At 41.2% G+C, this 13,491-nt stretch overlaps 1 protein-coding gene across 3 annotated transcripts in view; it reads right to left on the bottom strand.

The window, feature by feature from the left end:
* Asb3 (ankyrin repeat and SOCS box containing 3) overlaps nt 1-13,491 on the bottom strand; it is a 124,809-nt gene that overhangs the window by 71,375 nt on the left and 39,943 nt on the right. For all 3 annotated transcript variants that reach the window (XM_059275117.1, XM_059275118.1, XM_059275115.1), the window contains exons 3-5: nt 9,716-9,874; nt 1,304-1,416; nt 639-774 (exon numbers count right to left, since the gene is read on the bottom strand). In XM_059275117.1, coding sequence (XP_059131100.1) covers nt 639-774; nt 1,304-1,416; nt 9,716-9,874 — 408 coding nt within the window. The remainder of the gene's footprint in view (nt 1-638; nt 775-1,303; nt 1,417-9,715; nt 9,875-13,491) is intronic.

Genomic DNA, 13,491 nt, shown 5'->3' on the forward strand with positions numbered 1-13,491 from the left:
GTAAGGAAAACCAAAAATAAGAAAATTATGTCCCGGTTTTTTGGTAAGATTTGGTCTATCTGGAGGGTTGTTTTTGTTTTTTTGTTTTGTTTTTTGAGACAAAGTCTTTCTATGTAGTCCTGGCTGTCCTGGAATTCACTATGTAGACCAATCAGCAAATCTAGTGATATGTTTCTCCCTCTGACTACCCATAGTTTCTCACCTTAGCTCTGCTGGAACATACACCCTGAAAAGACTTTAAAGCCCTTCTATGATGAACCCTTCTGGTCAGAAGATGTTACAAAAATAATGCCATGGTAACACTGTCTTCTCTGGCAATGCTTCATGTGTAAGTAGTCAGACAGAAACCTTTAGCTGGTTTATTCTGCCCTTAACACAATACAATGCAAACATGTTTTGAATAAGCCCATTTAAATAATCAGACAATTATCAAAACATAACTCTGGTCAGACCTCTGACTCCTCAGTTAAGCAGGGTGTGTGTTATTGCTGGTAACATACTTAATAACCAGGACTGACATTACTGTGTACACTTTTATTGGCTACTTACATAAATTTCATCACCCATTCAAGAATCATTCTTCCTAGGAACATAGTTAAAAAACATGATCATTTCAGCACAAAGGCATTAGCTCTTACCAGATAAAATAAGAATGTTCAAGCTCTCTAGCTTCCCATACTGAGCAGCCACAAACACGGGTGTGATTCCAAAGTCATCCTGGCATTCTCTGTCTGCTCCGTTTTTAAGAAGCAGTTTTATAATCTCAGCATTTCCCTAAAGCACAGATGCATATTTTAAGTTAAGAAACCTCTTTCTTGTTGTGTTTTACTTTTTTTACTTTCTCAGTAAAGAATAGCTTTAAGGAAAAAATGCAGTGTCTTGTTACATTGGATGAAAAGAGATGACTAATCAGATTACAGCCCATTAAGGATAGACATGAAATACTGGCCTCTAGAAATTTTAACCCTTAAATCCTACAAAGTTAGATTGCAAACTCAAGCAGTAGGGACCTATCATGCTTTCTAAACATGCAATTATAATAAAATATACCAGATTCTGAGAGTTTCATAACTATGTGGCCAACATTTTAAATTTAGATAATCCCTATAGCCCAAAGCTGCTCTGGTCACTATAGCAGCTGGCTTATTTAGAATGGTTATTAGCATTTAGATTGCCTTTTCTGTGTTGTACTAATCATTATAAATCACAGGTAAGTAAGAAGCAAAAACTATATAGAACTGTCATTTTAAAAGGGTAAGACATATAATTTACATGGAAATGAAATAATAAATTTAGAGATTACCTGGAAAGAAGCCTGGTGCAAGGAATTCCATCCACACATAGAGTGGAATCCATTAACATTTGCTCCATGTTGAAGCAACAGCTTTAGCATATCTATCCGTCCACTTTCAACAGCTGCAATTACAGAGAAATTACAGTCAGCAAGAAGACATTTGTAGGACTAGACACTTCTATGATGTTCTCATCATTTTATACACCTTGGAATGCACAATGCTACTTTCATTCCTAGACATTTATCATAACTATCTTAGCCCAATTTCATATGCATAGGCCTTTCTGCATACATGAAAAATTGTTCTCAATGATACATTAAAAGAGATAGAGGATGTATATTTGGCATAGTAAACATTATCATTAAAAAAGGAGACAGAGGAAAAGGAAGCAAGAAACAAACATTTATTCTCTCTGATAATGGTGACAATATGGCTCTACTTCATTAAAAATGCAGCTGAGTGTGGAACAGGGTATACAGTACAGAAAACTAGTCTGGAAAAGAAGTCTCAATAAATGATGGAAGGGGTTGCTAAAATCACCATTTTATCACAAGTGACAAGAGTAACCACCAAAGTGAAAGCAAGTTCTACATCTTAGGATATATATATATGCCATTACTGTTGTAATGGAGCAAGGAGTCACAACATACAACAGGGCTGACATGGGAGGTTTATTGGGTGAAGGACAGAGAAGGGGAAGAGAAGTGGGCAGCGACCAGTCCCAGTCCCTGGGGCCGAGAGCAAAGGAAGAGAAAGAGAAAAAGACAGGAAGTGGGCAAGGCCCTCCTTTTATGAGAAAATGTAGCGAATGCACACAGGGGGTGCTCTTAGTGGCTGCAGCTGAAGTATATCCTGTGAGGACCCAAAGGGCAGGGCAGTACAGATGCCTAACTGCTAACATTCCTCTCTTTTGTTTATTATAAAAAGGTGAGGAGTTAGAAAGGGGTGGCAGGTGAGGCGGGGATGAGGACACTGTGTTCTTGAGACTGCTTCCTGCTGGCCTGGGGACCATCAGTCATGTTTGGGGGACCTGAGAAAACTAGGGTGTTGGCCACATCCTGGAGTAGCTGGCTGCTTCATTTCTCTGTTCAGGCTCTGTGGAATTGCCCAGCACTGCTTGGATGTGGCAAGATGCTGTTCATGGTGGATCCAAGTCGACTCCCTGAAGCTCACAAGAAATCATGATGAGATCACCACCCAAGATGGAGAGAGCCACATGGTTGTTAATAGTTACGGGCACATACACACAGAATTAAAGAGGAGGTGAGTAATTAGAAAGGGAGAACCGGTGTGTGCTGAGCAAGATGAAGCTGGCTTCTCCATCTCTGATTCACACATTGCAGCAAACAGGACATTTAGAAAGGGAGAGCAGACAGACACAAGCAGATCTTGGAGCAAAGAAAAGGAAAGGCCTGAATGTTCTGGCATCCCAGGGATCCAGGGAGGATCAGATTAAGTGAGTACAAGCTGTTTGTCACAAAAGAACAGGGGCCAAGGGCTAAGAGCCAGAGAGAGACAGAGTCTCCTGGTACCAGGACTTTGAGAAAAGCTGAAGGTGAGGAGACGACTGTGCTGGAGAAATGAAGCTTCACAACTAGGGGAACGGTCAGAGGCAGGTAGCCCCACCAGAGACCCACTTGTTGGTACTGAATGGAAAGCAAAACTGTTGGTGAATGAGAAAGCAGATTTGTTGCAGGTGGAAGAGAATAGATCTGCTAGAGGTGGCCCAGGCAGTTAGAGTCTACCTAGTGTGAAGTAGGTACTTTTGCCAGACCCTCCCAAGTTATGACACTAAACAAACATGCCACATGCAGCAGAGTTAATGAAAGAGGCTTATTGGGAAGAGGAAAGCCGAAAGTGAATGAGTGAAAGGCTGCATCAGAGTGGGAACTTGAAAGAGACAGGCAGACAAGAGAAGGAGAAGCAAGAGAGGAAATTAGAGACAAAGAGGGGAGTAAGAGGCAAGAGAAGAGACCAAGGAAGCAAGCTCTGCCTGGTGGGCACTTTTCAAGGGTGCACATCTCCAACAGCTGGCAGTGGAAAGGGACCTGGCAACAGGTCATGATATAACTGCTTTGGCAGCACAGGCAGACTGCTGCCAATGCTGCTACAGAAACCAACATTGGGATTCATTAAGCTGAGTTAGACGTATAAGATCCCAGTGTTCTTTTTTGCTATTTGAGAGAGTTCACTTAATGAAAGAAGAGATGCAGCTTAATAGACTTTATACCTAGCAGGAGATGAGTGGAGGAACAAAAAGGAAGAAAAGAGGGAAGGCTTAGAGCAAAGACATGAAAAAGCTTGAAAATTGGGTACCTCCTTCCAATTATCTGATCACTGGCAGAAGTAGCAAAAGTCCCATAAAATATTGGGGTCTAGAGATTTGAGGTTTTCTAAAAGACATCCTATAGGAGAGGTTGGGATTATGCTGCTAGGCAAAGTCTCCATGAGTGAAGTAGAGAAACAAGATCCAAGGGCCTGAACTTCCTAGCATCCCAAGAACACAGGGAGGATCAGATTAAGCAGGCACAAGCTTCCCAGTGCATCATCACACAAAGAACGGGACAAGGGGCTCTGAGGAGGCACAAGCTGTCCCCTATATCATCACGCAGAAACAGAGACTGGGGGGCGTTGAGCCCAAGAGACAGATGGTTTGCCTGGTACCAGGGCTTGTCCTGGCAAGAGGCAAGAAACCACGGTCGAGAGACGAATCCTCACTTGTGGGAAACGGCCAGAGGTGGAGAAGGGAAACTTACCAATTGTGCCGGTGTTGGATGGAAGGCCCAATAGTTGGGTAGCTGGAATATGAGCCTGCCTTAGGTAAACTGGTTCCAGGGTCCTGGCATACCTCAGACTGCTGGTGGGCAGGAGGAAGCGCAAGGAGAGCCTGCCAAGTATCACGACAGCAAATGTTGTATTTTAAAAATGGAGGAAAGGAGTCACACCATACAACAGGGCCCACGTGGGAGTTTTATTCAGGGAAGGAAAGAGAAGGGGCAGAGACCAGTCCCTAGGGAGGAGAGCGGAGAAAAAGAAAGAGAAAAAGGCAATAGGTGGGCAAGGCCCACCTTTTATAGGAAAATGTAGCGAATGTGCACAGGGGGTGCTCTTAAGTGGCTTCAGCTGAGGATATATCCTGTCAGGACCCTAAGGGCAGGGTAGTACAGATACCTAAATGCAGCACTCTGTTAAAACCACGTTTTTATAAATCCACTAAAGAAAATAGAGTAAAAAAGTATAATATATATCGCATTCAATACTATCGGTTGTTGCAAGTGGGAATCTTAGAAAGTTATTCCCTGGGGGTTGAGATGGCTCAGCAGGTAAAGGCTACTTGCCATCAAGCAATGACATGAGTTCAATCCCTAGAACCTACAGTGGAAGAAGAGAACTAACCTCAGAAAGTTATCCTCTGACTTCCACATGGATGCTGGGGAATATGAGTATGTGTACACACACACAAACACACAAGCACACATGAACACATGCACACATACATACATTATACACACAATAATAATTTTTTAATCATTCCCTCCACATAGGGAGGGTCTACCATAGTACTACATGAAATAAGTACATGCACACCTTCATAAAATAGTAAAAAAAAAAAAAACACTATGAATAATCACATATGTAAGAATACTAAATAGAAAGAGCTGACATGATTATAACGTTTATCATATGCCTGGGTATAGTAGAGAAAGTTTTAAAAACAAGGTAGTGAAACCTAATACTCAGTTTACTAATATGATGCACAAAAATGCACAAACATACAAGACAAATTTCAACCACCTAAAACATAATTTTCTTATTTTTCATTGCAAGCATATACTCAACTAGAGCAAAAGGTGGGAAGTGGGCATCTACACTCTCAGTTATAAAATAAAAAAGGCACTAAACTGTAGATGTAACCAACCGTCTTATTAAATAAGAAACACAGAGCCGATTCAGAGAAGAAAGCCAAGAGGTCAGAGCTAAGAGCCTCACCCTTCCTGCTTCATCGATCCTCTTCAGCCAAGAGAGCTCTCCGAAAAGGACCTACTTCCTGTGTGTATGTCTTTATAGTCTTTCTGTTCTGCCTTCTCATTGGTTGTAAACCCAAACACAACTGCCTCGTCACTGCCTGTCTGTACAGACTTCCAGGTCTTCTATGGTTGGGATTGAGATTAAAGGCGTGTGTCTCCAATGCTGGCTGTATCCTTTTACACACAGAGATCTACCTAGCTCTGTCTACCAAGTGCTGGGATTAAAGGCGTGCGCCACCACCGCCACGCTCTTGCTATGGCTCTAATAGCTCTGACCCCCGGGCAACTTTATTTATTAACATACAATTAAAACCACATTTCAGTACACATAAAATACCACTATACTAAACATTTGGGTAACAGGTAGCACTTGAAAAACTGGTAGATGAAACAATGGGAAAATAAAATACTTAAAGGTATATGACAAAGCTAAGTGTGGTGTCATATGCCTTTAATCTTATTACTTGGAGGAAAACACAGGTGGATCTTCATGAGTTCGAGGCCAGCCTGGTCTACATAGGGAACCTTTAGACTCATATGTTAATGATGAAAATAAAAAATTTTGACTCTATGAAATCATTACAGTACAGGAGGTACAGAACTGGGAATCAATCTTCCTCAAGACCCAACTATACCACTCTTGGGCATATACCCAAGGAATGCGCAATCATACTACAAAGACACATGTTCAACTATGTTCATAGCAGCATTATTTGTAATAGCCAGAACCTGGAATAACCTAGATGTCCCTCAACTGAAGAATGGATAAAGATAATGTGGTACACATACACAATGGAGAGAAAAATAGCAGAGAAAAACAATGACATCATGAAATTTTCAGGCAAATGAATGGAACTAGAAAATATCATCCTGAATGAGGTAACTCAGACTCAGAAGGACAAACATGGTTATGTACTCACTCATAAGTGGATACTAGATATAAAGCAAAGGATAACCAGACTGCAACCCACAGCTCCAGGGAGGCTAGCTAGTAAGGAGGACCCTAGGAAGGACACATGGATTGCCCAGTGATGGAGAAATGGATGGGATCTATATGAGCAAACTGGGGTGGGGGTGGGGGTAATGAAGGGCAAGGGACAGGAGATGAGACCTGAGGGGAGTAGGAGGTTCGAGCTGGAACGGGAACAGAGTAGGAGAGCAAGGAAAGAGAGACCATGATAAATGAAGACACCATGGGAATAGGGAGATTGGAGTGCTAGGGAGGTTCCCAGGAATCCACAAGGATGACTTTATCATAGACTACTGGCAATAGTCGAGAGGGAGCCTGAGCTAGCCTACTCTGATGATTGGATGGCTGAATACCCTAAATGTCATCATAGAACCCTCATCCAGTGACTGATGGAAGCAGATGCAGAGATCCATGGCTGGGTCCTAGGCATAGCTCCAGGAGTCCAATCGATGAGAGGAAGGATTCTATGAGCAAGGGATATCGAGACCATGACTGGAAACAGTACAGAGACAACTAGCCAAACTAGTGGAAACACATGAACTGTGGACCAATAGCTGAGGAGCTCCCACGGTACTGAACTAGGCCCTCTGGATAAGCAAGACATTTGTTTAGCTTGAACTGCATAGGGGGCCCCCAGGCAGTGGGATTAGAACCTGTCCTAGTGCATGAGCTGGCTTTTTGGAACCTAGTGCCTATGGTGAGACACTTTGTGCAGCCTTGGTGCAGGAAGGAGGGGCTTGCCTTAACTGATTGTACCAGGCTCTGCTGACTCCTCATGGGAGACCCTGCCTTAGAGGAGGTGAGAATGGGGACTGTGTTGGGGGGAAGACTGGGCGGCAGGAGGAGGAAGGACAGGGGAATCTGTGGTTGGTATGCAAAATGAATAGAAAAATCTCTTAATTAAAAAAAATCTATTTAAAAAAAAGAAAATGAAAGAAAGTGCTTAAATAAAATATTAAAAGACCAAATCTGAATGGAAAATATGAGAACTCTTTTTACTAGAATTAATTATTTCCATTATCTAATTACAGAAACAGAAACCATAAATAATCATATGAGAAAATGCTCTCACTATATTTCTAAAATAATTAGAAAATGCAAATTAAACCTATATTGAGATACCACTAAACCCTACAAAAAATAACTTAAATTTAAAAGTTAGTGATGCCAAGTATTGAGGATACAAGACAACTAAACTCTAAACTATTAATGAAAGGAATGGAAAGTGGTAGAACAGCTTATAAAATTTCCAAATTGTTCTGTATAGGTAAGCATATACTTAGCACATCTAGAAAAATGAAAACATAATCACACAAAACCGAATGCAAATATTTATACCAGATATATATATTCACCAAACACTGACAATTCAAATGGGTAAACAATAGTACATCCATATAATGGAATACAGTACTATCCATCAATAAAAAGGGATAGACCATCAAAACATGTAACAATACAGATGAATTCTAAAAGCATTATACTAAGTTGTTTTTTTTTTTAAAGTCATCTCAAAGGTTACATAGTACATTGTTTCATATATTCATGACATTCTGTGAAATGTGAACTAGGGGAATGAGAACAGATCAATAACTGTCAGGGGTGGAGTTAGGGATGAAAAATTAAAATTGGCACAAAGGCCGGGCGGTGGTGGCGCACACCTTTAATCCCAGCACTCGGGAGGCAGAGCCAGGCGGATCTCTGTGAGTTCGAGGCCAGCCTGGGCTACCAAGTGAGTCCCAGGAAAGGCGCAAAGCTACACAGAGAAACCCTGTCTCGAAAAACCAAAAAAAAATAAAAAAAAATAATAATAATAAAAAAAAATAAAATAAAATTGGCACAAAGCCTAGTATGGTAGCCACATGCCTTTATCCTAACAATTGGGAGGCAGAGGAAGGAAGATCCCCTCCAGTTCAAGGCCACAGCATGAACTACATAGGAAGATCCTGAAAACAAAACAAAGTAGGAAGATGTAATTTGTGGGTGATGGAATGATTTTGTAGCCTCACTGACTATCAAATTCTTAAAAATTGGGGCTGAGGAGATGACTTAGCAGCTAAGAGTGCTTGTTATACAAGCATCAGGTCCTGAGTTCAAATTCCCAGCACCTATATGAAACCCTAGACATGGCCTTGAACCTATAACCTCAGGGCTATGGGGACAGAAACAGAAGCATTAAGGTTCAGTAAGATAAATAGGTGACAAGGGAATAATTTAGAGAGTGAGAGCAGGAAACCAATATCTTCCTCTATCTATGCACACAGGCTCTCACATGTTGGGAACACACATACACATACACACACACACACACACCCCTACCTACCTTAAAGCTGAATTTTATGACACATAAAATTTTTATTATTATTTTTTTTCCAGAGCTGAGAACCGAACCCAGGGCCTTGCGCTTTCTAGGCAAGTGCTCTACCACTGAGCTAAATCTCCAACCCCGACACATAAAATTTTTAAATAAATATTTATGCATTCACAAAGAAAAAACTACTTCCAAAGATATTTCATTTTAGTCTCATGTGAAACACAAAATCTAGACAGATACAATACTCTCATTTTATTAATGAAGCAACAAGCATGTAATAAATAAATGGTCATACAAGTTATATGTGGTAGAACCAAAGCTACAGTCTAGATATACTAATTCTACTTCAACAACATCCTCTGAATTTCCTCATGTCTCAGTCAATTGGAGTCAAGCAGTCAATCAAAAATGTCACTAAAAAACCAACAGAACCAAAGAGAAATAGGGAATAAAAATTTAAAAAGATGTTATTAGCAGTATACAACTTAGGATTTGGCTGTGATCCTTAAGGAATTAAAAGTTCCACACTGAAGAAGTCTGACTCGTGATCCACAAGCAATAAATGATTATTTCTTCCACAGAACCTTAACTTTAATACTAAGAAAAAAAAAAAGAAACAAGATCGGGCAGTGATGGTGCACACCTTTAATCCCAGCATGCAGGAGGCAGAGCCAGGCAGATCTCTGTGAGTTCGAGGCCAGCCTGGTCTACAGAGCGAGATCTAGGACAGGCACCAAAACAACACAGAGAAACCCTGTCTCGAAAAAAATCAAAACAAACAAACAAATAAAACAAAACAAAAAGAAACAAGATCTTAGCAGATAACCTTGCAATGATTGCTCCAAGTCAAGCACTACTGGTCTTTAGCACTGCCCTGGACAACAGGGCAGCTTCAATTCACAATGGGTTTTGCAGCTTTAAATATAACATTTTCAAGTTATATTACCACCACCCAAGAGTAGAAAAACAAAAGAGAAATCTTTAAAAATAGCTTTTCAGTTTCAGAATCAAAGGAAAGGGGTATAATACTTGCAAAAAAATTCTATAACAGTTTCACTAAGAAAAATATTTTTAAATGTACATCTGTATCAAAAATAGCATACATCACCTAAAAACAATGGTGTGGTTTCCTCTAAAGTGGTTGCATTAGGATCTGCTCCAGCTTCCAAAAGAATCTGTGTGATTTTCCAGTGTCCTTGACTCACAGCAAGATGTAATGCACAGAAGCCCTCAAAAGTCTTTGTCTTAATGTAGTTTTCAGATGAATCTGTGGAAGAAGGGAAACATGTTAGCTAGAAGGTTATCAGTTCTACTTCTTGAGTGTGAAAAACAAAAACTATATGAGGAATTAAACGAAATACTAAACTACTAAATACTAAAGTGTTTGTTACCAAGGAACAGCTCAGTGAGGACAGACTCCATGGTGAATAGTCTTTTGGTACTCTTGCCAGAGAAACTATGCTCATACACTGTCACCACTCTAGAGGCAGTGAGACTAACAGAATGGAGCTGAAAAATGAGGCAAACTAAAGTCTTATGCAATAGCCAACTTTATTCAAAGCACCAGACAACTTATACCCTGAGGGTTAAGAAGAGTTACATGAATAAAGTGTAAAATCACAAGGAAAAACCAAACATGGCAAAAACATATAATATACAAAATAATTCTAAGCACAAAAGATTCAAAAGTAAATGATGAAGGCACTTCTGAAAGTAGGAATAAGCAAAACAAAGAACTTCTAAAACCATGTTCTTGAATTAATAGAATTGAAACTAACTCTCCTGACAAAACTAGTCATCTATTTTAAGTAATTCTTATAATTGTAACTCACTGATGGAACAGGCAGTCTAAGCCTGAATATCCAAGACACAGTTGTAAGTACTCACAAAAGTAGCCTCACACATCACAGGATACACAACAAATAGGTATACAGTCATTCACTTTAAAAGTGTTCCAGAGGTGATTAGAATTAGATCCTTAACATATACACAATGGAATACTACTCAGCAGAGAAAAACAATGACATCATGAGGTTTGCAGACAAATGGATGGACCTAGAAAAAATCATCCTGAGTGAGGTATCCCAGACTCAGAAAGACAAACATGGTATGTACTCACTCATAACAGGATACTAGATGTGGAACAAGGATAACTGGACTGCTACTCACATCACCAGGCAGGCTACCTGGAAAACAGGACCCCAAGAAAGACACAGGGATCGCCCAATGACAGAGAAATGGAATGAGATCTACATGAACAGCCTGGACATGAGTGGGGGTAGTGAAGGGCGAGGGTCGAGGGAAAGAGAGCTTGGGTGAGTGGGAGATCCCAGCTGGATCAACAACAGAGAGGGAGAACAAGGAATAGGAGACCATGGTAAATGAAGACCACATGAGAATAGGAAGAAACAAAGTGCTAGAGAGGCCCACAGAAATCCACAAAGATACCCCCACAACAGACTGCTGGCAATGGTCGAGAGACAGTCTGAATTGACCTACTCTGGTGATGGGATGGCCAAACACCCTAATTGTGGTGCTAGAAACCTCATCCAACTACTGAGGGATCTGGATGCAGAGATCCATGACTAGGCCCCAGGTGGATCTCTGGGAGTCCAATTAGCGAGAATGAGGAGGGTTTATATGAGAGAGAATTGTTGAGACCAAGGTCGGATAAAGCACAGAGACAAATAGCCAAACAAACGGAAACACATGAAATATGAACCAATGGCTGAGGGGTCACCAACTGGATCAGGCCCTCTGAGTGGGTGAGACAGTTGATTGGCCTGATCTGTTTGGGAGGCATCCAGGCAGTGGGACCAGGTCCTGTGCTCATTGCATGAGTCGGCTGTTTGAAACCTGGGGCCTTTGCAGGGTCGCTTGGCTCGGCCTGGGAGGAGGGGACTGGACCTACCTGGACTGAGTCCACCAGGTTGATCTCAGTCTGTGGGGAAGACTTTGCCCTGGAGGAGATTGGAATGGGGGGCGGGCTGGGGGGAAGGTGAGGGGGGCGGGAGGGGGGAGAACAAGGGAATCTGTGCCTGTATGTAGAACTTAATTGTATTGCAAAAAACAAATTTAAAAAAAAAAAAAAGAACCTGGGGGGGGGGGGAGAATTAGATCCTTAATCTGGTCAATTTACTGAGAGATTCATCAGTACTTCAGGTAATAACCTTATAGATTTATGGATATAAAAGAAATGAGAAACTACAAAGACTGTACACAAATGATGAAAATGGTAGAGTTCCTCAATGTAAAATTTTAAGATTACACAGATAACAATTCTTACCCAAATAATTAGGAAATTTAGTGTAATTTCAATAAAATGCTGCTAGAACTACTTGTTGGTTTTAAACTTGGTAATGTGACTTGGGTTGCTGAGAATAGGTAAGGACTGGTAAAAATAACCAAAAAAAAATTTAAAAAACAAAATATAACAGGACAAATATGCGGGGAGCTTAGGCTTGTGCAATAAAAACCATGCCTTAAAGATGGGCAAAGAAAAATGTGGTAGTACTGCAAAGAGGGAGGAAGGAACTTCCAATGGAGAAAAAAGTGCCAAGAGAAGCAATAAGAGACTCAGAAACAGGACACCTAACAACAGGATACCTAGGCCAGGGTAGCCCTCGGGGATGTTTTTCAATACTTGAGAGAAGGAAGATAAATACTTGTATTAGGGTTTCTATTGCTGTGAAGAAACATCATGACCACGGCAACTCTTATAAAGAAAAACATTTCATTGGGGTGGCTTGCATACAGTTCAGAGGTTCAGTCCATTATCACCATGGCAGGACAAGGCAAAGTGCAGGCAGACATAGTCTTAGCAGAGCTGAGTCTTACATCTTGCAGGCAACAGCAAATGGTCTCTGAGACTGGGTGGTATCCAGAGTATAGGAGACATCATAGACCGCCCCTACAATGACACACTTCTTCCAACAAGGCCATACCTATTCCAACAAGGTCACACCTCCTAAGAGTGCCACTCTCACTGAGTGCCATCTTCTTTCCAACCACCACATCCCACTCCTTGGCCCCCAAAGGCTTGTAGCCATACCATAATGCAAAAAAGCAACCAGTCCAACTTCAAAACTCCCTATAGTCTCATATAACACAGTCACAAACATATTTAAAAGTCTAAAGCTCAAAGTCTCTTCGGAGATTCATGCAATCTCTTAACTGTAATCCCCTATAAAATAAAAATCAAAAAGCAGATCACATACTTCCAACATATAATGGCACAGAATATAAAATTACCATTCTAAAATGGAGGGAAGAGAAGACAGTGAGGAAATACTGGACCAAAGCAAAACCAAAAACAATCTGGGCAAACTCCAAACTCTGTAGCTCCCTGTTTGATGTCAAAGCACTCTTCAGATCTCCAACTCAACTCAGCTTTGTTGACTACAACACACTTCTTTTTCTTGGGCTGGTTCCACTCCCTGTTAGCAGCTCTCCTCAGCAGGTATCCATCCTATGGTTCTGGCGTCTCCAACATCTTGGAGTCTCCAAGGCAATCCAGTCTTCACATTCATAGCTTCACAAAACAGTATCTCTAAGCCTCCATTCAGGGAAACCCCTGACACATGCCTGGCCTCTGTGGCTTTCCTTAGTCTCAGGGATAAATTCCATAACCCCTTTCTTCCATCCTTAAATCCAGAAACACATGGCCGAAGCTACCAAGTTCTGCTGCTTACTGGGGCTGAGATGTCCCCCACCCCACGTTCAATTACATCTTCATCAGCTTTCTGTCCTTCACTGCCTAAGCTTGGCTGTACTGAAACTGGATCTCTATACCAGGCTAGCCTCAAACTCAGAGACCTACCACCTTCTGCCTTCCAAGTGCTGGGATTAAAGGTGTGCACCACCACACCTGCCTCTAAGCTTTTC

The sequence above is a fragment of the Peromyscus eremicus genome, chromosome 10 (genome assembly GCF_949786415.1).
Source record: "Peromyscus eremicus chromosome 10, PerEre_H2_v1, whole genome shotgun sequence".
Classification (NCBI taxonomy): Eukaryota; Metazoa; Chordata; class Mammalia; order Rodentia; family Cricetidae; genus Peromyscus; species Peromyscus eremicus.